The 23,419-nt window shown below is 52.2% G+C and overlaps 2 protein-coding genes and 1 pseudogene across 5 annotated transcripts; 2 read left to right on the forward strand and 1 right to left on the reverse strand.

The window, feature by feature from the left end:
• Nucleotides 1-230: 230 nt before the first annotated feature.
• On the forward strand, nucleotides 231-1,620 carry PNMA5 (PNMA family member 5; the record flags this gene model as incomplete). Its single annotated transcript, XM_055565264.1, is given in 2 exon segments — nucleotides 231-868; nucleotides 870-1,620. Coding segments are annotated over 2 exon segments (1,389 nt in total), but the record flags the coding sequence as incomplete, so codon positions are not given.
• A 10,753-nt stretch (nucleotides 1,621-12,373) lies between these two features.
• LOC129639174 (protein EOLA1-like) lies at nucleotides 12,374-21,766 on the reverse strand. 4 transcript variants are annotated; one of them, XM_055564126.1, is made up of 3 exons: nucleotides 21,290-21,766; nucleotides 17,503-17,783; nucleotides 12,374-16,799 (listed from the first exon to the last, which is right to left on the reverse strand). In XM_055564126.1, the coding sequence occupies exons 2-3, from the start codon at nucleotides 17,753-17,755 to the stop codon at nucleotides 16,552-16,554; spliced, it is 501 nt and encodes a 166-aa protein (XP_055420101.1). In that variant the 5' UTR covers nucleotides 17,756-17,783; nucleotides 21,290-21,766; the 3' UTR covers nucleotides 12,374-16,551. The 4 variants fall into 4 exon arrangements, with proteins under 4 accessions (XP_055420101.1, XP_055420100.1, XP_055420098.1 ...); XM_055564125.1 differs by having other exon boundaries at nucleotides 21,286-21,766; XM_055564123.1 differs by having other exon boundaries at nucleotides 21,258-21,766.
• LOC129639973 (heat shock transcription factor, X-linked member 3-like) lies at nucleotides 12,675-14,164 on the forward strand (annotated as a pseudogene).
• Nucleotides 21,767-23,419: the final 1,653 nt, after the last annotated feature.

Genomic DNA, 23,419 nt, shown 5'->3' on the forward strand with positions numbered 1-23,419 from the left:
ACCAGAAAAGAGAGGGGGGTAGTGGAGGGGGTTTGGTGGGGGTTGGGAGGGTGGGCATTAATGATGTTCTCACTCCATTTGCATTTATAAGCTGTGGAAAACAGAGACGATTCTGCCTTCATACTTGGCATTGACCCAAAATTCCTTGACTCCTTGTCACACTTTGTGAGCTGATTACTGCCCTTAGTATTAGACCAGTCCATAGAAACTGGGAGCAATGGCTGTGACTGTTGGAGGATTGGTGCAGAGGAATGGACCTGGACCCTAGGAAGGACTTGCTAATCATGGGGATCCCCATGGAGTGTAGTGAGGCAGAAATTAAAGAGACCCTGAGGAGGGGCTTAGAGTCCCTCTGCACCTACAGGGTGCGGAGCACAATGTTCAGAAGGGAAGACCATGCTAAGGCAGTTTTCCTTGAATTGACTGACACCATCAACTATGCTACAGTGCCCAGCTGGATCCTAGGAAAGGGAGGTACCTGGGAAGTGGTGAAACCCCATAGCCCTGATGAGGAATTTATCAACAGACTGAAGTACTTCCTAAAAGATGAGGACTGAAGAATGGTAGATGTGGCCAAAACCCTGGGGTACAGCACTCATTCTGAGGGTGCAGAGCTGGAGGGCTTGGCTCAAGTCAGGCAACCAGTCTTGCAGCTTCTGAAAGAAAGCCTGTGGTGCCAAAAACTCAAGATGTTTTCAGGAAACACTCTCCCAGGCCCAGGTGAAGAGAGCTTTGAAACCTGGCTAGAGCAGGTGACTAAGATGATGCAGCTATGGCAGGTGTCTGAGATAAAGAGGCAGGGTTTGCTGGAGAGCTTATGTGGCCCTGCCCAGTCCATCATGTGGGTGCTGAGGGCCAGCAGTGACTCTGACAGTGGAGGAGTGCCTGGAGGCCCTGAAGCAGATCTTTGGGGATAAAGAGGACCATAGAACCTCACAGTTAGTTGAGACCTTCCAGAAGTCTGGAGAGAACATCTCTGGTTTTTTGGTATGGTTAGAGCCCCTGATTCAGAAAGCCGGGCAGCACAGCCCCCTGTCAGTGAGAAGCACAGACACGATTCACCTGAAACACATCCTAGCCCGAGCCTCCATGACCACTGCCCTCCGGGGCAAGCTCAAGCTACTGGATCAGTGAGAGTGTGCGCCCACTTTCCTGCAGTTAATGAAGCTCATTCGAGATGAAGAGGAGTATGAGGCCACCATGGCAGTGACTGAGGAGAACCAGAGTCAAGCAGAAAGGGTCTGCAGGGCATCAGAAGACAATGTCCTGATCCCTCAGGTCATGGTGCAGGCAGGGTCATTTGCTGAGAGCAGCACTCAGACCATCCGGGAAGGGATCGTCCCATTTCTGAAGTGCAGGTGGCTGTCTTCCAGCTGTGACACTGGGGAGGAAGGCCACAGCCAGGCATTATTTCCTAGGGCCGAGAACCAGCCTCCGGCAAAGCCCAGGCCTCAGCTGGCAGCAGAAGAGTCGGGGAGCGAGAGAGGGGCTGGAGCCGTTGAACCACCCCAAGGCTTAGGAAGCATAGACTCAACATATCCAGGCACACCCTCTGCTAGCAGGCAACAGAAAAAGTGTAACGGGGGAAGAGGCAGTCCACACAAACAGTGGGAGCCTTGAATGGGGCAGAGGGGCAGGGAAGCCAGGCCCAGCCCCCTCAGCCTCTACCAGCTGGAAGGTGCTCCACCAACCAAGCCAAAATCAATTCAGGGAGGTTTGGGAGGTCCAAGTATGGGGCCATAACATGCAGCAAAAGGGGTGCCCGCACCTCAGACAGAGACCCCAACATAGCAGAGGCTGAAGGTGTAGTCAGGGTCTCTGGCATTGGCCCTGGCTTTTGGCCACCTGCAAACGCCCACCCAGTGGGCTCTGAGCTAACGATGCTGATGGTCCCCCAGGCCACGTGGGACCTAGAGGAGCCTCTCTGGAGGCCATCTCTGCCACAATGTGCCAGCACTGGCAAGGAAGAGCTGTGGGGCAGACGGGAGATGCTCTGGCTGGGAGACCACAGGATCCAGCCTGTCTTCAGGAACATCTGCCCTAGGGTGTCCCCCAGAAGGCAGAACCCTGGAGCCTTTCCACAATTGAGGGCAGAGGACCCAGAGGCCCATGGCACCCAGCACCATCCTACAAGCAGTCTTCCCCTACCCTGGCCCCTGCAGCCTGGAAGGACTGTAGGGACAAGAACAGCAAAGACTGTGAGGAGATGATAGGGCCCTGGGTACCTGGTGGGCCAGTACCCCACAGCTGGCTTTGGTGTGAGTGGGTGTGCATGTAAACTTTTGTTCCAAAGGAGGAAAAGGAGAAGGAGGAGGAAAAGGGGAAAGAGGAGGAAGAGGAGGAGGGGGGTGCAGGAAGAGGAGGGGGATGGAGGAAGAGGAGGAGGAGAATTCATTAGCAGGAGGGAGGGTTCTTTTGTTCTGCTTAGGTTTATGCTTGGTCACTGGAGACCTGGGACTGGCCTGGAGAAGTACCACTCACCAGCTGCCAATGCCAAGGTCAGCCCCAAAGCCTGCAACTGGGAACAGCCCTGAGTGGGCAGTACCTGCCTAGGTGAGGGGTGCCTGCAAATAGCTGCTGCCCACACTGGCCTGAGAGACGTTAAGGACCATGTCATGGTGCCTGGGCCTCCCTCGCACCCCACCAGAGGGGACCCCTATTCAGCATCCCCTGGGGCAGGCTGCTCCCTGTCCTGGGAAGTCCAGATGTTTCCCTGTAGGCCCCCTAGTGACCCAGGTCTCAAGGAACCCCTCCCTGCCCCAGTCCCCTCTCCCCTCCCCAACAACACACACCCCCAAGCCGTCGCCCACTTCCCCCTCCCACCCCCCACAGAGCCCTGCGGTGCCCATGAACCTGCGCTGGTTGTCCCCACCTACCCAGTCAGCCACCCCTGGGCCCTGCCACGTGCCCTGAGCTTCAGCACCAGCCAAGGCCCTACCCGCTGTGGTCCCGAGTCCTCAGCTCAGCGTGTGCTTTCCCAGTGCATACTCAGGCCCAGTTCTGCTTGCTCTCCTGGAGATGTGCGTGTGTTCTTCTCCGAGCAGTTCCCCCAACTGTGGTGCAGAGACACCCTAGCCCACTCTCAGGAACTGGTGGGTAGTAGGGGATGGACGAGGGCTTGGCCAGCATCCACCCCAGGACTTCTGGAAGGAAGATCTGCATCGGTGCCGCAGTGGGGCTTTGGGAGGCCCCCAGGACCTGTGCTCTGCTGGGCCACCCTGTGCTTCCTCGGGATTCTGTGTCCTCGGCTTGGTGCAGTGTGCCCTGCTGTGTGACTGACTTGTGCCCACCATAGAGCATGTGGGCCCAAGCGGGAGGAGCTGCCCTCAGGGGATTGGGCATTGCCAGCGCCCACCTTCCTGGCAAGACACTGCCTGCGAGGCCCTCAGGAAGGGAGAGTGTGGGGGGAGGGAGGACCGCTGCGTGAGAGCAGTACAGACACCTTGTTAGGGACCCTGGGAGGATAAGAGGGGCCAGGACCATGATCTGTGGCCGTTAGTAGTTCTCTGTGTTGTCATTCCCTGTCTTCAATGGTTTCAGTCAGTGCTGCTCTTCAATAAAGTTTCCTGAAAGTTTCAGCTGTCTTGTCTCTGCTCTGGACAGTGGAGGGGAGGCGCTGCCTGAGATGGGGGTACAGTGGCCTGGTACCTCGAGTCAGCACTGCAGTGTGGTCCCGGCAGGGTCCGAGATGGTCTGTGTGGCCCCCTGGGCCGGACGGAGCTTGGCGACAGGGATTTGTGGGCAGGGACTGTGGCTGGTTGAGTCCTCAGGAACCTCCGGGAGCCTCCAGGAATAAGTGGGTTAGATGTGGGGGGAGGGCAGGGTCAGCAGGTAGGACGCCAGGCTTTAGGATCCCTGGCAGCTCCGTGGGGGCTCCAGGCACCCAGATGGTTCAGAGAGGTCACATGTGCCATCCCAAGGACCAGCCAGCCACAGAAAGGTCCTGGTGTGAGATCAAAGGCCACTGTCAGGAGTGTGGTGCAGGATTCCAGGGCACGGGTGTTTGCCCACCTTCCTGAGATAGGCCTACTCCTGCTGGCCAATGGTGGCCAGCCCTGCTTTGGGCACCCAGGAACGGGGGTCGGGGGGTAGTGGTGTGATGTCCGAGGAAAGGAGGGTGGGCCAGCAGGAGTTCCACAGCCCCCTTTCCTCAGAGGCCGGGAAAGGCTGGCAGCGCTGTCCTCCACCTTGAGTCCAGGGCAGGGTGGCATGCTGAGAGGCATGGGCACCCCTCTCCCTGTTCCACTCCCCTGCACTAGTCCTGTGTTTTGGGAGCAGGCAGGAGGCAGGGTGCAGGGCTGTGAGTAGGAGGCTGCAGACAGGGGCCCAGCGATGGCCCCTTCCTGCCCAGAAGCTGACTCGGGGTCTGTGGCTCCCCCAGAGCCCTCGGTGAGCAGTGCAGTCGCCAGGCTGGTAGGCACTACTGATTCGGGAGACATTTTCTCGAGCGTGAGGCCATCCTGCGTGCGCCTGCGTGTCTGTGCCCCATGAGGTTGCGCGTTTATGTCCGGCGCCTGTGCGCCTGCACGCGCCATTTCCTGCAGCCGCGACCTTGCATCGCGGTGCTTATCGGGAAATGCGACCATCCACGCCTTCGAATGGCTGGCTGCCTTGGGCGGAGAAGCCTCGGCGGCGGTTCCCACGACGGCCGCCAGATGGAGAGCGAGGATCACAGTTCTGCCTGGCCGCCCATCTTGGAGATGGCCATCCCGGCGCCCTGGGCTCTCGCTGCCCATCCCTCGATGGCCTGGAAGCTCTGGGTGGTCCCACCTGCCTAGAGCTGATGCAGGCCCTCTGAACCCGAGTGCACTATCACCACAGTGCAGGCAGAGACGGGAGAGAGGAAGGGTGCCCACAAAGATCCAAAGGGGCTGTTTGGCTAGTTGCCCTGGTGGTCTCTGGACGCCAGACGCTGGTCTTCAGAGCTGGCCGCGGCCAGGACCCATGGACACGCGGGGAAGGCAGTCGACCCTTCAGCCCTGAGGGACCCTGAGTGGACCTGCCAACTCGTGGCGCTGGGTCTCCGTGGGGAGGGGACGTCATTATCAAGAGGTGGAAGAGGGAGATGGACCGGTTGGGTGGTTCAATCTGCAGAGCAGTGGCTGGCGCCTTTCCTTTTTCAGTGGTAGAAAGTGAGTAGAAGAGAACTGAGAGGATTACCCTGGTTACCGAGTTGTAGAACTATGCTTAAGTCTGCGACCTCTGTTACTGTCATCACAATATATACTGCTTCCAGTTTGTGGGTAGTTACTACTGCTAAGGCCTTGGTGAGCCTGGTGGGCATGGTGCTCAGGCAGTCGGTTCAGCCATGAGTGAGAGATGCCTCTTCAACTGTCCTATTTGTTATCTAACCTCCTGCCTCCCAGATGCTTATGCAAGTGCACCAACTCTTCTATTTAGACATCTAACATGGTTATGTCTCCTGTTGTCTTCCTTTCTACAGTCAGGTTCTGCTTTTATGCCTTATTGATTTTTATTTCTTCTAGCAAAAGCTCTCCCTGAATTAAGGCCAGGCACAGCACAGGCCATTTTGAGGTTTATATTTCCATATTTCCAGCCCTAAGGGCCTCCATTTCCCAGAGCCCCAGCAGTGCAGGGAAGAGTAACACTCCTATCCCTTATCATTGGTAGAATTTGGCCTTTCATTTTTCAGCTAGCCCTTCCTCTCCCCCTTATGTGTGATATCTGGGTAAACTGGGAAGAAAGCCTGGGTGCTCCTTCCTTTAGCACCACAGGGAGATCAGAACCATGTATGCTGGTAACCACATGTGAGAACTCTCACTTTGGCCCCACCTGTCCTCCATGGTAAAATCCCAGGCCACTCTCTGTTCCTTGATTTCAAAAGTCAGTTCACAACTGGTTGAGAGGCTTGTCCTGCTCTCTTCAGAACCCTTGATTCTGAAAGTAATGAACCATTTCTTGACTTCTTGATGTGGGTGGGGTGTGTGTGGGGGGGAGGGTTTCATTGGTCTCCACATCCAAACCAAATTTTAGGTGGTCTTTCATTGTCTTTACATTGGTGGAAGTTATGTGCAAGTCTATGGAACTGCACACCACTCACACCCCGTCCCCCCCGGCCCCAGCACACACATACAACCAAGAGAGTCAATTACAAACAATATCACTGAAGACATGACAGAGATTAGAACCACTTTTAAAGATTTAGGGGTGGTGGTCCCCATCATATCTACATTTGCATTGCTAGTCTGTTGATTGCAGAAACTGGATGAATTCTGTAAAATGACTGTATACTCCAGGCTTCACCAAGTAGTAATTCCAGTTGTGGATGCTGTGTGCTGGATGTGGTATAATTGCTCAAGCAGATTAATAAGCCCTTAGGTCCATGTTATTTGGCCATTGATTTGATGAGTACATTCCTTTCTATTCCAACCAATCAGAGAAAGAGGATGAGAAGTAGTTCACAATCATATGGACAGACATCTCTATTGATGGTAACAATAACCCTGTGTACGAGACAGCAAAAGAGACACTGATGTATAGAACAGTCTTATGGACTCTGTGGGAGAGGGAGAGGGTGGGAAGATTTGGGAGAATGGCATTGAAACATGTAAAATATCATGTATGAAATGAGTTGCCAGTCCAGGTTCGATGCACGATACTGGATGCTTGGGGCTGGTGCACTGGGACAACCCAGAGGGATGGTATGGGGAGGGAGGAGGGAGGAGGGTTCAGGATGGGGAACACATGTATACCTGTGGCGGATTCATTTTGATATTTGGCAAAACTAATACAATTATGTAAAATTTAAAAATAAAATAAAATTAAAAAAAAAAGTTTACTCCACTGCTATGTTAACTCTCCTGCCCTACATCATACGCAATCTCATAACATAGTACAAAGAGATGTGGATCACCTAGACAGCCCATAGAACATCACTCAGATCAGTTAAACTGACATAATATCGATTGAAGAAGATGAGTAAGAGGGGTCTGTAAGACACGTGCTCAAGAGCGTGGGAAGTAAACCCTATGAAAATCCAGGGAGCTGACAATTCAGTGAAGTTTTTAGGAGTTCAGTAATCAGAGGCCTTGCAAGGAAAGTTATGACCAACCTAGATAGCATATTCAAAAGCAGAGACATTACTTTGCCAACAAAGGTTCGTCTAGTCAAGGCTATGGTTTTTCCTGTGGTCATGTATGGATGTGAGAGTCGGACTGTGAAGAAGGCTGAGCGCTGAAGAATTGATGCTTTTGAACTGTGGTGTTGGAGAAGACTCTTGAGAGTCCCTTGGACTGCAAGGAGGTCCAACCAGTCCATCCTGAAGATCAGCCCTGGGATTTCTTTGGAAGGAATGATGCTAAAGCTGAAACTCCAGTACTTTGTCCACCTCATGTGAAGAGTTGACTCATTGGAAAAGACTCTGATGCTGGGAGGGATTGGGGGCAGGAGGAGAAGGGGATGACAGAGGATGAGATGGCTGGATGGCATCACTGACTCTATGGACATGAGTCTGGGTAAACTCTGGGAGTTGGTGATGGACAGGGAGGCCTGGCATGCTGTGATTCATGGGGTTACAACGAGTCGGACAGGACTGAGCGACTGAACTGAACTGAACTGAATCAGAGGCATGACAGGATGTCCCCTCCAAAGTGCAAGACAAATAATTGCATCTTGAATCCTCCACCACAAAGAAGACAGCAGGGTTATTGCTACAGTCCATATGATGATGCAGAAGGCTCAGAGCTGGGGTGCAGGAGAGGAACCTGCAGCAGGTCCAGGCTGCAGTGGAAGCAGTTGTGTGGACCATCTTTTATGACAGTCCTCATGGTGTCAGATGTATCAGTAATGGGCAGAGATGAAGTGTCAAGTTCAAGGCCAGCCCCTGTAAGAGAATTGCCACCTACGTCCCTGGGGTTCTGGAGGAAGGCCATGCCATCAGCATCAGAGATTATATGTCTTTCTAGAAATAGCTTCTGGTGTGCTTCTGGGCCCTGGTAGAGACATATGCTTGACTATGGGACACCAAGTGTTTTGGCTTTTCTCCTGCCTTTGCAATGAAAGAGGAGAAGGAGAGATACACTCTACCCTCAAATGAAATGTGTCAGTTCAGGTCCTTCAGGAAGTCAAGCTGGAGTTGGAAAATGTGAAAGATGTATGTTTCACCATGCATTGCCCCAAATGTCAGAGATGCAGCTTATTAAAAAGCAGAGACATTACTTTGCTGACAAAGGTCAGCTAGGCAAAGCTATGGTTTTTCCAGTAGTCATGTATGGATGTGAGAGTTGGACCATAAAGAAGGCTGAGCACCAAAGAATTGATGCTTTTGAACTGTGGTGTTGGAGAAGACTCTTGAGGGTCCCCTGGAGAGCAAGGAGATCCAACCAGTCAATTCTAAAGGAAATCGACTCTGAATATTCATTGGAAGGGCTGATGCTGAGGCTGAAGCGCCAATCCTTTGGTCACCTGATGCAAAGAGCCAACTCGTTAGAAAAGACCCTGATGCTGGGAGAGACTGAGGGCAGGAGGAAAAGGGGGAGACAGAGGATGAGATGGTTGGATAGCATCATGGACTCAATGGACATGAGTTAGAGCAAACTCCAAGAGATAGTGAAGGACAGGGAAGCCCGGCATGCTGCAGTCCATGGGGTTGCAAAGAATCAAACACGACTGAGTGACTGAACAACAACAGCAGTGCATCACCACAGATGCTAGAGATACAAGGGACATTGAACTACTCATGGTTCCTGCCATCGTGGAGCTTAGAACTGCTGAAGGAATTGCAGAAATACATATGTAACCATTGTGCTAAGTGCTTTTCTTAAGAAAAGCAAGTACTACAAGATTTCATTAGAGAAGAACCTAACTTAGATGGGGACAGGAATGCCAGTTGAGGTGCTGTTGGTGAAGGGACAGGAATGCTGATACATGAAGGATGAGTAAGACTTGGCCAGGCAAAGAGTGAGGGAAGTTGTGCTCAGGCAAAAAGAACAGAGTATGCAATAGGCAGAAAAATGACCTCTACCTCAGCCATCCACTTCCCCTGGTCACTTCCCAGGCATTGTCATCTCCTATAACTGCCCTCTCCCACCTCGATCATCAGTGATTCAAGTGTCCCACTCTCTGATTACAGACTCCTCACTGTGGTCATTTTCCAACCTCTTCAGAGCCTTCAGGCATTTATTTTTTCTGTCTCTGTCAGCCATCTCCTTCTTCACTTAATCTTTTTATTTAAAAGAACTTACTCAGGTATAATTGAAATGCACATTCTTAAAGTGTACAGTTTGATAAATGTTGATATCTGTATACACCCATGTAACCATCATGACAATCAATATAATAAATATTTCCATCCTCCCAAAGCTTTCTCATATCCCTTTGAAGTCCTGGACTTCTCTATAGCTCAGATGGTAAAGAATCTGCCTGAAATGCAGGAGACCCAGGTTCAATCCCTGGGTCAGGAAGACCTCCTGGAGAAGGAAATGGAAATCCACTCCAGTATTCTTGCCTGGAAAAACCCATGGACAGAGGAGCCTGGGAGGCTACAGTCCATGGGGTCACAGCGTCGGACATGACTAAGCGACTAACACATGTACCCTGCAACCTTGCTAAAGTCACTTATTACTTCTAGTTTTTTCTTGGTAGATTCTATGGGATTTGGGGGCTTCCCTGATAGCTCAGTTGGTAAAGAATCCACATGCAATGCAGGAGACCAAGGTTTGATTCCCGGGTCAGGAAGATCCCCTGGAAAAGGGAAAGGCTACCCACTCCAGTATTCTGGCCTGGAGAATTCCATGGACTCTATAGTCCATGGGGATTTGTACACGACTGTGTGACTTTCACTTCATGAGATTTTTATATATAGAAACTGTTGTCTACAGGTAATAGCAGTTTGACTTCTTTTCTAATAATGAATACCTTTTATTTCTTTTTCTTACCATGAAACAAATACTATTATCTGTCTTAGAAAGGCTTTCTGCTTAGTTCATTAGCTTCTGACTACAATGTGACAGACTCAGTCCTCCATCTCTTCTTTCTCATTGCAACCTTGGCTCCTTAAGTCTCTAATTTTGTCTCTCTGGGCCTGTGAGACCACTGAAAGCTGCACTGGTTTTTTTTGGTCCTCAGATATAGCCATCTACCTGGATGAAGCCTGGATTCTCAGCCTCCTTCACTGTGCCCTAGAATTGGGAAATGTCTCCATAGGAAAAGAAGTTGCAAAATGTCAGTTTATCTTTTCCTGGTTCTCCTTTCTCCAGCGTGTTGGCTCCTTAAGTCCTGATCACTTCAGTAGTTCTCCAATGGCTTTAAACTATTTTCTGTCATACTTTAAATAATTGTTTGCTATTTATTAATGTTATTGTTGTAAAATATTTCATATATACAAAGGAAAAAAATGTATCATGTACATTAACAGTCCAAGGAACAGTAGAAAAATCCCATAAATCTGTATCTGAGAAGAACAAGCCTGACTCCGTATTGGATCTCTTCCTTTAGCTCTAATCTTTGTGCTCTGTCACCTGTGCTTAGTCATGCTGGCTCTGCACCTTCATCTCTTCAATCAGTAAAAGAACATTGCCTATCACCTAAAATACATAATAGACTTTTTCTCAAGTCTCTGACTCCCAGGCTTAACCTTTAAAGCCATAACACTTTTCATTCATACAGAGATAAAAAGTTGCAGAACAGAAAATAGCATTTGTCTTATTGAAGGTTTACAGGAATTTCATGACCTGACCTACCTGGACACCTACAAGAACAAGGGATTATCACATTTCCTCCATGGTCTTCCTGGCACCAAGAAGTCTGCAACAACCAGCCACACTCTCCCCTTTTACTATAAAAGAAGCCCCAATTCTAACTCAGGTAAAATTGTTCTTTTGGATACAAATGAACCATTTTCTTGATCTGCTGACTTTCTGAATAAAGTCACTATTCCTTGCTCTAACACTTTGTCTATTTATTTGGCCTGTCATGTGCTTAGCAGTATGACCTTGTTGTGCATGTGTGCATGCTACGTAGCTTCAGTCACGTGCTTCTGTTTACAATGCTATGGCCTGTAGCCCACCAGACTTCTCTGTCCATGGGATTCTCCAGGCAAGAATACTGGAGTGGGTTTCCATGCCCCTTTCCAGGGGATCTTCTCGACACAGTCTCTTACATCTCCTGCATGGGCAGGCAGGTTCTTTTCCACTAGCACCACCTGAAGCCCCATGAGCTTGGACTTGGTAACAAATCCACCATGCATGTGAGCTTTAGGTACCCTCCTCATTTATAGTTAATCCTAGTCCCCCTTCATGCCATTATCCTATATTATTCTTTTTTAAAAATTCCTTTAAATTCAGATATAATTGACATATAACATCATGTAAGTTTGAGGTATACAATGTATTGACTTTACACATTTATATGTTGCAATGTGTTACTGCCTTAAGGTTAGCTAACACATCTGTCACATCACATAATTATCTTTTTTTTTTTTTGTGGTGGGAATACATGATGTTTTAATGGGGTTTTCCTGTTGTTCTCTGTAGGAGCATTTGTCTGCCAAAAACTACCCTGAAAACTGAAGAAACATTTTTCATCACAATAAATGGCATTTGCTGAGTTGTGATAATGCTCAATGAACCAGGCAAACACTATGTCACTTTTCAGAGTAATGCAAATAATTATTTCCATCATTTTGCTTGTATATACCAATAAGTAAATAGAAATCTATAAAGTTTAATTGGTTGAGAACACAGAAGTGAGGAAGCTGGAATTCCCAGTCAGGCCTTTTCAGCTCCAATGAATGTGTTTGAAACACACAGACACACATATCTATATCCGTATCTGTATCTATATCTATATCTGTATCTCTGAATTGTTCAGTGCAAGCAGGTAGGCTGAAGATACAGGGAAGAGTTACTTTTACAACTTGAATCCAAAGGCAGTTTGGAGACAGAATTTCTTCCTCTTTGAGGGACCTGTCTTTTTCTCTTAAAGCCTTCAACTGTATGGATGCAGCCAACTTAGATTATGGAGAATAATCTATTTATAGTCCACTGATTTAAATGTTGATCACATGTAAAAACAACTTCACAGCAACATTTAGAGACATGTTTAACCAAGCCAACTGGGCAGTATAGCCTAGCCAAGTTGACACATAAAAACAGCTACCATGTTCCCTAACTGTATTTTCAACAGTTCAAACAAATGGGAAGAATAGAGAAGAAATAGTGTCACACTCTCACCTCTGTCCCCTTCCCTTCACAAAGAAGAACACTGTCAACCTCTCAGTGAACATCCTTTCAGAACTCTGCCTATTCCTTTAACACTCATACATATAAATATATGCATATACAATATGGTTTATTTAAATAGGATCATTCTACAGGTATTGTGTCTTGTTTGCCCTCTTGAATGGTAAGTCACATATATTTATCCTTTTATTTACTTGGACAAACATTTATCTACTATTTATAATATTAAATGATACAATTGAGTAAAAAGCAAAAGTCCATATTTGACCCCCTTCCTGAACCTCACTTTCATCCTCAAAAATAAATACTGTTATCGTTTAAGGAAGCAGATCACTTAATTGGCTGCCTGTCCCACGATCCAGATTCTAGAATCTCCAGACAGTATTTATTGGGCACCCTGACCCTGGTCTGAGGCTCTTCTGCCCTGAGCATTCACTGCTTGGGTACAGAATTCTCCTGAGCTAGACTGGCTCCATGGCTAGTCAGAGTTCCCATGAGGCACAGGCAGCCCAGCTGGCCCCATCAACTGATGGGGAACCCGCAGCAGGGGACTCCCGTGATTCCTCCCCAGATTGAAACGTGGATTGAGGGGAGGTTTTGGAGAAGCAGGGTGAGCAACCTGAGAGCCAAGATCGACGCCTCCAAGACAATCTTCCCCCACAGGGCCTGAACCCAAAAACGACCAAGGAGGAAGAGAACAATGCCATCCTCGGGCTGTCCTTCCCCAGGAAGCTCTGGAGGATCGTGGAGGATGCGGCCTTCACTTCTGCGTGCTGGAACGACGAGGAAAACATGGTGGTCATTGAAGTAGATCTCTTCCGGATGGAGATCCTCCAGCGCAGAGGCATGGAGCAGATCTTCAAGACAGACAGCATCAAGAGTTTCATCAGTGAACTGAACCTGTATGAGTTCAGGAAAATCCACTCTTCAGGCTGCTCTGCAGGGAAGAAGATGATGATGGTAACGTAGAAAGCCCTTCCGAGAAGACTAGGCTAGACGAGCTGAGTGCTGGATGGGTTTCATTTCCCAGGAAAAATTTTTCTCGTGAGAGGCTGGTTAAGGAAAGAGGAGAAAGCAGGATGTGTTGTGTTCCACCACCCCTCTTAGACAGGACCCAAACATGACCCACCCCTCTTAGACAGGGGTAACCCCAAACCTTAAGGGGCCACTTGATGTCAGGCAGGGCCAGTAACACCTCAAGTGAAGACGGCCAGGGGGGAGCTCTACGGAGTGACATGCTAGGGCCTCATAACCTGCCAGGAATGAAGAGACCTTGTCTCCACAGTTAGGCAAGGCTGGGATGGTGGTGGGGAGGAGGGCAGCAAGGAAGGGCTCTTCTCCCACCCGATGGTTAAAGTGATTCATTTCTTTCAGATCTCTCCCAACTGCAATTTTCAGAGAGACAAACCTCTCCTCCTGCAGAACATATGGAGGAAAGGCAACCCCAGAACAACTGCTCAGCCTACTGCCAGTGCAACAGCGACCACAAAGACAAAGAAGCGAGCGGTGGCAACCAGTCTCCTCGACTCCACCACAACCAGTGCACCCAAGACGCGGGCAAGAAAGTCCAGAAGGGAATGCCACCTGCTTGCAGAATGCCCAGCTGGTGCTCATTTGTGTTCTCTGGCCTTTGGTCTATGGGCAGTGTAGCCAGGCGGGCTTGGAGAAACCATCTCCGCAGCGAGCAGGGTGGTCCCAGTGGAGAGGGCACATCCAGCAATGCCACGTCTGTGCCCCCAGCTACTTCTGGAAGTGATTGAACAGGGGAACTGCCCGAGAGCCCCCCAGAGTACCCAGATTATGATATGGTGATGGCTTTGCACAAGATCTGCTACTACATCCTGATGGTGGCCCTTTCAGTTATGGTCCCAAATGAAGACCCTGAGGCAGAGGAGGAGCAGGGAGAGTCCTCAGATTACAAGTGTGTCCTCTGTGTGCACTTCAAGGACAAGCCCAATCTCTGAACTGCTAGGTCCCTTAGTTCAGTGAAGTTGCTCAGTCGTGTCCGACTCTTTGTGATCCCATGAGTCACAGCACGTCAGGCCTCCCTGTCCATCACCAACTCCCGGAGTTCACCCAAACTCATGTGCATCGAGTCGGTGATGCCATCCAGCCATCTCATCTTCTGTTGTCCCCTTCTCCTCCTGCCTCCAATCCCTCCGAGCATCAGGGTCTTTTCCAGGGAGTCAACTCGTCACATGAGGTGGCCAAAGTATTGGAGTTTCAGCCTCAGCATCAGTCCTTCCAATGAACACCCAGGACTGGTCTCCTTTAGGATGGACTGGTTGGATCTCCTTGAAGTCTAAGGGACTCTCAAGAGTCTTCTCCAATACCACAGTTCAAAAACATCAATTCTTCAGTGCTCAGCTTTCTTCACAGTCTCTCACATCCATACATGACCACTGGAAAAACCATAGCCTTGACTAGATGGACCTTTGTTGGCAAAGTAATATCTCTGCTTTTTAATATGCTATCTAGGTTGGTCATAATTTTCCTTCCAAGCAGTAAGTGTCTTTTAATTTCATGGCTGCAACCACCATCTGCAGTGATTTTGGAGCCCCAAAATATAAAGTCTGACACTGTTTCCCCATCTATTTCCCATGAAGTGATGGGACCAGATGCCATGATCTTAGTTTTCTGAATGTTGAGCTTTAAGCCAACTTTTTCACTCTCCTCTTTCATTATCATCAAGAGGCTTTTTAGTTCCTCTTCACTTTCTGCCATAAGGGTGGTGTCATCTGCATATCTGAGGTTATGGATATTTCTCCCAGCAATCTTGATTCCAGCTTGTTCTTCTTCCAGCCAAGCATTTCTCATGCTGTGCTCTGCATATAAGTTAAATAAGCAGGATGACAATATACAGCCTTGATGTACTCCTTTTCCTATTTGGGACCAGTCTGTTGTTCCATGTCCAGTTCTAACTGTTGCTTCCTGACCTGCATATAGGTTTCTCAAGAGGCAGTCAGGTGGTCTGGTATTCCCATCTCTTTCAGAATTTTCCACAGTTTCTTGTGATCCACACAGTCAAAGGCTTTGGCATAGTCAATAAAGCAGAAATAGATATTTTTCTGGAGCTCTCTTGCTTTTTTGATGATCCAGCAGATGTTGGCAATTTGATCTCTGGTTCCTCTGCCTTTTCTAAAAGCAGCTTGAACATCTGGAAGTTCATGGTTCACGTATTGCTGAAGCCTGGCTTGGAGAATTTTGAGCATTACTTTACTACCATGTGAGATGAGTGCAATTGTGCAGTAGTTTGCTCAGATGGTAAAGCGCCTGTCTACAACGCGGGAGACCCGAGTTCGATCCCTGGGTTGGGAAGATCCCCTGGAGAAGGAAATGGCAATCCACTCCAGGTCTATTGCCTGGAAAATCCCATGGACAGAGAAGCCCGGTAGGCCACAGCCCATGGGGTCACAAAGAGTCGGACACGACTGAGTGACTTCACTTTCACTTTTGAGCATTCTTGGGCATTGCCTTTCTTAGGGACACTCAAAAGTACTCTCTTGTAATCAAATAGATTTCTGGCTGTAATAAAGTAGAGCAAAACTCCATGGGAGTAAATAAAGAATTGAATGACAACTGCGAGTCTGTGTTCTTTCTGTCTGTCCATGCTATTCACACATGGCACAGGGTGAGCCAGATGAGATTGGAAGCCCACGCCCCAGGCAGGCTTCAGTCCGGTCCCCATGGTTCCTTTTCAACTGAAGCAGCATCATTTCACACGCTCGGCCAAGGGTCTGACCCCCAAGCCGAGCTCAGGACGGGCTGGTCCCTCGGCCTTGCCTGCCACTCAGCAGATGGCCCAGCCAGGCTCCTGACCTTGGGGGAGTCACCTTCCCTGAGTCTTGCACGCTGAAGCAGAAGGGGCTCCTCAAGGGTCCCCCAACGATTCCACAAGTTTCTGATCAGCAGCTGAGCATCTCTAGCTCCCTATCCAGGGGCCTGTTTCTGGGCCTGTGGGCCTCTCCACGTGCTGGATGCCTCTCTACCTGCCGACGCACAGCCCAGTCCCCAGCCTTCCCTTATCAGCCCCTGGTCACTGTTCCAACATCGGGGAGTTTGAACCAGAACAGAGAGGAAAAACACTAAGCGTTTTCCCAACAACACGTTTCTTTCAACCACCCAGACACAGCAGGGCCAAAACGAGTGGCAATGCCATCTTATCATAAAGGTCAAATTCCTGCAGACTCTCGCTGAGTCCAGAGCAGCACTGCACGAGGGGTGTCCCGGCACCCCGACCCACACCAAGTTGGCAGAACACCCCAGGGTGGGGCCAATTCAGACTGAACCAGACGGGCACGTCCAGGGTGCAATGGTGACGGAACAGTGTCACCATGTGCTGGTCTCTTGGTCACCTTTTGAAAGCCCAGCTTGGACAGGCCTCCTGCCCAAAGGGGATCAGGTGCTGGGGGATGTCCACCAGGAAGATGTCCTTCCCACCTCTTCCAGGGATGGGCTGCAGCAGCCAGCGGGGGTTGGTGAGCACAGTCAGGTACTTCTGTCGCAGGTCAGGCAACAGGGCTTGATTCTCCAGCTCCTCCACCTCTTCGGGATCTAGGTTTTCTGGGCACAGCAAAGTATCCCCAATGTCCACGAGACCTGTGTGCAAAGACAGGACACAGAATGAGAACAAGGTCATTCAAAGTCTCGCCTGCTAGAGACTAAAACGTATCACGGCAGGGAACCAGTGAACTGAATCCTCTGGCTGAGCATTTCAGATGGGCTCACCTTGGCAAAGGGAATTTGGGGCAAGGGCAAGTGAGGGAAGGAGTGAAATGAAAGGGAGAGGTCTGGTGCTCCACAAACCCACCAGGCCACAGGCAGCTCTCAGTCTGCCCACTGCAGGCCACAGGGACACAGCAGGAGGACCCTGACAAGGAACCTGTGGATATCAGGTCCCGAAGCGATTCACCACCAGAGAGTTATTGCTGTGGGGCCTCACCCCTGGGGAGTCAGGGGACTTGCTCAGGCCTGGCTGCAGGCAGTGGCAGTGGGGAACCCAGGCTGGGTGCTTTCCTGCCTCTCATGGTCTCTGCTGGGGACACACATGTGGGGACACACACACACACAGACAAGTGCCACACGCAGACCTGGACCCACCTCTGCCTCACAGCACAAATGGGCATTGAGGCCCAGACTGGTGGTCAGGGACCTTGGGCCATCGTCTCCCAGCCAAGGGACCCTTGCTGCTCCTCTGAAGAAACCTCAGCTCCCCCCTCCCCTCTTACCAACTGGTTCAACAGAAAACAATGTAGGGCAGCATTGGGGCCATGCAGACAGCGTGGGGCAGGGTGTCACTTGCCCGCAATCACTCCGCGGCCGAACTTGTCCCCATCCCGCAGCAAGGCCTGGATCTGGGTGGGGCTCATCCCCAGCCTCTGCTCCAGCAGCTCCCGCCAGGCTGCATCTTCCCAGTCCCGGTGAGCGATGTGGACTGCCAGGGTACAGTGCTGGTGGCCACGTAGCACGGGCCGCCACCGCGTCTCCAGGGTCTTGACACCGTTTAAGATGAAACCTGCATAAGGCTGTCTGAAGGACAGACAGCCGAACTTCATCTCCCAGGGCTCCTAGGGCCTCACGTGGCTGTGGAAACACAGAACCACCAAGGTCAGGAGCCTGACACAGTGGCCTGCAATCTCACAGCCCTGGGCTGGACCTCAGCCCCATGTGCCCGAGCATCCTCCAAGCCTGCTGACACAGAATCTGGGGGGTTAGAGAGGGCTGGCTCTTTCCATCCGTCTCCACATGGTCCACAGATAGGGGGGTGGTGACCCAGAGGACCCGTCTATCACATGGAGTTTGCGGGGAGGTCAGGAAGGAGGGCAGGGCAGTGGAAGAGAGGTACATGGTGAAAGGCACGTGGTGAGTTCCAAGACAGAGGGACTAGAAACCCTGGGAGCACCGAGGAGGGAGGGCAAGCCCCCTGGTTTCTCAGCCCAGTGGCTGGGGTCTAGTCTTCTCAAAGCACGGACAGGCACTGTCCTGGGCTTAGCTTCCCCTACCCCCAGCCACCACCCCACCCCTTAGCTCCCGGCCCCATCCCTGCCCATGCTCTGGAGATCTCCATCTTAGCCCAGGGCTGCTGAGGGCAGATCCATGCTAACCAATCTGGCCTCGGCCCTAGGGCGCCCTGGACCTCAGAAAGCCCTGCCAGGTATCTTCCCCACACCTTTGGCAGCCACATTCCTCCCAGTCCTTCCCACATCACTGCCTCCACTGTCATCAGATGCCCCAGCCCTTGCCCAGAGCCTAGAGAAAGAACGGAGAGCAGAAACTACTGGGAATGGCATGCTTCCTGTCCTCGCCAGGGCCTGGGATGGCATCATGTAGGGATCACAGAATTCAAACCCCAAATTACCTGCTATGTTACTGTCACCTTGTTCGACACCTGAGGAGGAGCCGAGGCACAGAGTCACAGCCCATGACTGCAGGGGACCGGACTACACGTACCTCCAACCTCACTTCTTTCCTTATACCTGGAGGGGGGTCCCTGTTCACTGTAGGGGAGTGGAGGTGGAGGATCAGAGCCATGGGCCTGAACCTCAGTAGTCTCAGCACCTCCGAGGGAGCTTCCATTTAAACATGGCTATGAGCGACTTCCCTTTCACTTTTCATTTTCATGCATTGGAGAAGGCAATGGCAACCCACTCCAGTGTTCTTGCCTGGAGAATCCCAGGGACGGTGGAGCCTGGTGGGCTGCCATCTGTGGGGTTGCACAGAGTCGGACACGACTGAAGCGACTTAGTAGTAGTGGTAGTAGTAGTAGTATGAGGATGGGGACAAGGTCCTAGAGGCACCCAGCCCAGAGTATTCTGGGCCTTTCCTTCCCCTAGCATAGGAGAGCCACAATTCTCCCAGGCCCATGAGGAACCATGTGATCTGGTTCGTAGCCTGATGGCCTGCTCTCCTTGCCCCTGGATTCACCCCAGGTAACCATGAAGGCCATCCTTCCATCCTTGGAACACTCCAGTCAGTTCCTACCTCAGAGCCTTTGTAGGGTGTGAGGTGTCACATTGTGTCCCCTCAAATTCAGGTGCTGGAGTCTCAATCCCAAGTACCTTGGCATGACCTTACAGACAAAGGAAAGGTCTTCACAGAGCTGATGGAGGTCAAGTGAGCTCATTAGGATGGACCCTCCTCTAACAGGACGGCTGTCCCCATACAAAGGACACATTTAGAGACAAGACAGGCACACAGGAGAACTGGGGTGAAGAGGAAGGCGGAGATCTTCAAGGCCAGACACACCCACCATGGCCAGCAATGCCCAGAAGTGAGGGGGTGGATGGGACAGACTCTTTCTACAGCCCTCACAACAGCCAACCTCCGCTGACACCTCGACCTCGGCTGCTGGCCTCCTGAACCAACACGGTTCGTATTTGAGCCAGCCGGCCTGTGTGACCCTAACATAACTGCCAGCAAATTAAGCCAGAGGGTCAGCTCTGTCTGGACATCTCTCCGCAGGGGCAAGGGGGATGGCTTCTCCACTCCCAGCACCTTGGGCACACTCCTCCACGTCTGCACATCTATTTTCATGCGTTTGTTTTCACCCTTATATGGTGTCTGTTTACACCTCCCAGTGTTTGGGGTCCCACAAGTTACTGATGCTTCCCTCCTGATGGAAGGGTAGGGAAAACTCATTCTGCCAATACAGCCACTCAACATGACCACACACTGACTGAAGAGTCATGCAGGAGGTGGCCCAGGGAACAGGGCACACACCTGAGGTGCTGACACACACTAGCAAATGGTCTTTCACAAAGGCTCCCCTGTGTCCACTTCACCAACCACAGGCAAGGGTGCCATGTCCTCATCCACTGGCTAGCCCTGAGTATCATCATCCCGCTGAACTTCTGTCGACGTGCTGGGTGACAAAGGGTCACCCTCTTCACTGGGTCTGGCTTGGTTATCAGGGAGCCTGGCTGGCCCCTGGGGCATGGCCATTGCTATGTCTTCTACTGGGGTATGTGATTGGATCCCAGGCTTGCCCAGTTTCCGCCACTCAGTGTCTCAGCCAACCCAACCCCTTCCTCCTGGGCACCTCTGAATCTCATCTGTGTGGGTGGAATCCCTGAGCAAGAAGGGGCTCAAGCTTTCCCACCACTCGAAGCAAAGGGTGCCTGCTTGGTGGCCAGAGGTGAAAACACTCTTCCGCCTGCTTGTCTGTGTGTCTTCACCTGCGCAAGGACCAGGGGAACAGGGAGAAAATCACCAGTGAGAAGATAGCAATGTTGGACAACAAGCCACTATGTTCTTCTCCTTGGCAGGGGCCTCAGACCACAGGGATCCAGGAGGGCCCAACTGATGAGAAACACACATGCAGGTTCCCTCAGGGTAGGTTCTGCTCATCACAGCAGCTGGCCTGTCATGTGACTGGGACAGGGACCCCACAGTGCCTCAAGGGTCAGCACAGAAATCCATGGTGATGGTGATTTACAGCTCAGGAGACTGGGGCAACTACGAAGAGAAAATGATTCCTCCCCTAACACTGCCACTCTGGAAGGATCCGGAGGCCGGCACAGTCAGTCGGCCGCCCTACATGGACTTCTGGTTTGGCCCCACCAGGAGGGGAACGCGTACAAGCAGCTGAGCTCTTCAGGTCAGGGCCTGGTGTGGGGAGCTCAGATGGGGCGGGGTGGGGGGGCTCGTGTGAGGTCACAGTCCGGGGGGAGGAGCAGGAGGCTGGAGGGCAGGTCTGCTGGCATCTTCGCATGTGTCCCGGGGCATCGCCAGGACACGTACGTGGAAGGAAAGCAGGCGGGGACTGTGGCCGTGGAGGGGACCGGAAGGTCCGGCTCGGCCCCCTGGCAGGGGCTCCTGGTCCCAGAGCCTGGAAACCCCCGCCCGGAGGTACCGTCTGCACACGAGGCAGGTCCCACCTTCCTGCAAGTAGAGCGAGTCGCGGGCGCTTTTTTGGGATGGCCGGGCAGTGGCCACCAGGCAGGACAGTAGTCCGCCACCGGGACCGCTGTCGGGGGACGGCGCCAGTTGGCCTTAGTCCCGTCGCGCCCACAAACACTGAAGCCCCTGATTTCCGGTGTGTATGGCTTCCGTACTCACGTAAGCACGCAGTTACATAGACACGCACGTACGAACAAAGGCGCTTTCCCTCGCTGGCCCTGTCTGCTAGGAGACAGAATAGGAGCCGCCACGCTCTGAGGTGCCTGGAAGGTCAGGCCGAGAGGAGCCTCGAGACTTGCGGCCTGGAGCGGGACCGGAGGGAGGAGCAGGAAGTGAGCGGTCGGGCGGAAAAGAGGAGAGGAGATGGGAGGAGCAGGCAGGGGAGTCTGGGGCTGAAGCTCCTCCTCACCTGGGTGAGGAGGCGCTTCTGGAGAAGGAGGCGCTTCTGGAGAACGAGGCGGGGCGGGGCGAGGCGGAGCGGAGCGGGGTGGAGCCACCGGGCGAGCCGAGCAGGGCGTACAGGAATGGAGCTGTGGGCCTGGGGAACCCACGGAGGTTGGGCTTGTCCAGCTCCATGGCGGAGCCCAGACTGTGCCCTTTTGAGTCCGTACCATAGGCGTCCAGTCCGCGAGATTCGGCGAGAGTCAAAGTGACCGCGACCCAGTGTCCTCAGCGACTGCATCCGAGCTTCAGGGTGGACCCCAGGGGCCAGGGAAGCGGGAAGAGGCGCAGCCTCTGGGCGGAATTCCCCAACTCTGGGCTGAAAGCCCAGGCTGGCTCCCTTCCAAGCGACCCTGGGGCTGCTGGCCCAGTGCTGAGCAACAGTCTGTCTTTTTGCAGATGCGAAGGAAAATCCTCAGTTTCCTGCTGCCCCTGGGACCTGAGATGTCCCATAGAAAAGAAGCTTCACTTTCAAAACTGTTTCCTGTCCTCTTCCTCTTGTCTGAGGGCTCAGCCCACCCAGGGCAGCCCCCTGACTCTGCTCCTGACCGCTGCTCTCCCTGCTGTGCCCCAGCCTCCCTGATCAGAGTAAAGGATCCTCTTCCTGTCCCCGCTGCTACTAGCTGAGTTCAGGCTTCATGGCCTGGGGACAGTTCTGTCAGCCTAACCCCCACCCCCTATCCCCTCCCCCGCACTCTCCTGGACCCCTGCTGTCTCTCCTCCTCCAGCTGGAGTTGCACACACTATCGGTTCAGTGTCACATAGCACACACATCTATCCTTGTCAGTCCCGGGTTGAAAGTGCAGCTGAGCCCTTTCCTGTTTAAGCCTCAACCCGTCCATGGTGCCCTGGGGGGCTTCCGGTGGTCTGAGGTCTTCTTCCTCCTCACCCAGCACTCTGTGCAGAGCTCATCCGGGACTCCACACTTTCTCATGCAGTTCTGCCCCTGGACTGACTACTGGCTCCTCTTGTCCTGACAACCTATTGTCCTCCTTCCAGGCATGACTGTAACATTCCTTTCTCTGTCTGCCCGAGTGTCAGCCGCTCTCGTCTGGGAGTTTTGGGGCGCCCTGCATCTTCCTGCTGCCCACCTTTGCCCCCCTCTTCTTCCCAGGCTGTGGCTGCTGGGCATGAGTCTGGACTCCTGAGCGTCGCCAAGTCCCAGGAAGGTATGGTCGGTGTCTACCTGGTTCCCATTAGCCGGGCACCCACACAACTGCTGCCATGGGAATGTTGAGTTGGAGCAGTGCTTTCTCTTCCAGTGTGCAGCCTGCTCTCTCCTCGCAGAAGCCTGCCAGCCACGAGTTGAGGGGCAGAGGCTGCCTCCTGGATTTGAGGCCTCAGCACTGCGGGTACCCGAGCGATCACCACATCCACCTCCCTCATGCTGGTGCCCTGCTCCTCGCCCTGAGAGTGGTTACCAGCTGCCTCCAGAAACCCCAGAACCTCCTGGTAGTGCTTTCAGATCGTGAGGGAGGGTCCTGTGAATGGTGGGTGGGATCCTGCTGATCCTCCCGAATCCTGGTTTTGAACTAGACCTTGCCTAGTGAATTGGACACCTATGAAGTGTGGCTGCTGATGGGGGCAGCTGTGAGGTCCTGCTCTGTGGCGTTTCTCCACACCTGTCCCTTCCCTGCTGCTGGCCCCAGCTCTCCTCACATGCCCACATGTGAGGACTGGGCCATGGGGAGTGCTGCCTCCCACCCCACCTGGGTCTCTGAGGCTTGGTGAGGGTTCCACTTTCCTCCTGCTGTGCGTTTACAGGCAACACTGACCCTGACCTGGGACAGGCTTGACCCAGATTCTCGGTTTTCCTCATGTCCTCCTTGGCCGATGTGTTTTCTTCTCTGAAATGCCTGTTGCTCATCTCTCTGCTGAGC

Source organism: Bubalus kerabau, chromosome X, assembly GCF_029407905.1.
Source record: "Bubalus kerabau isolate K-KA32 ecotype Philippines breed swamp buffalo chromosome X, PCC_UOA_SB_1v2, whole genome shotgun sequence".
NCBI lineage: Eukaryota > Metazoa > Chordata > Mammalia > Artiodactyla > Bovidae > Bubalus > Bubalus kerabau.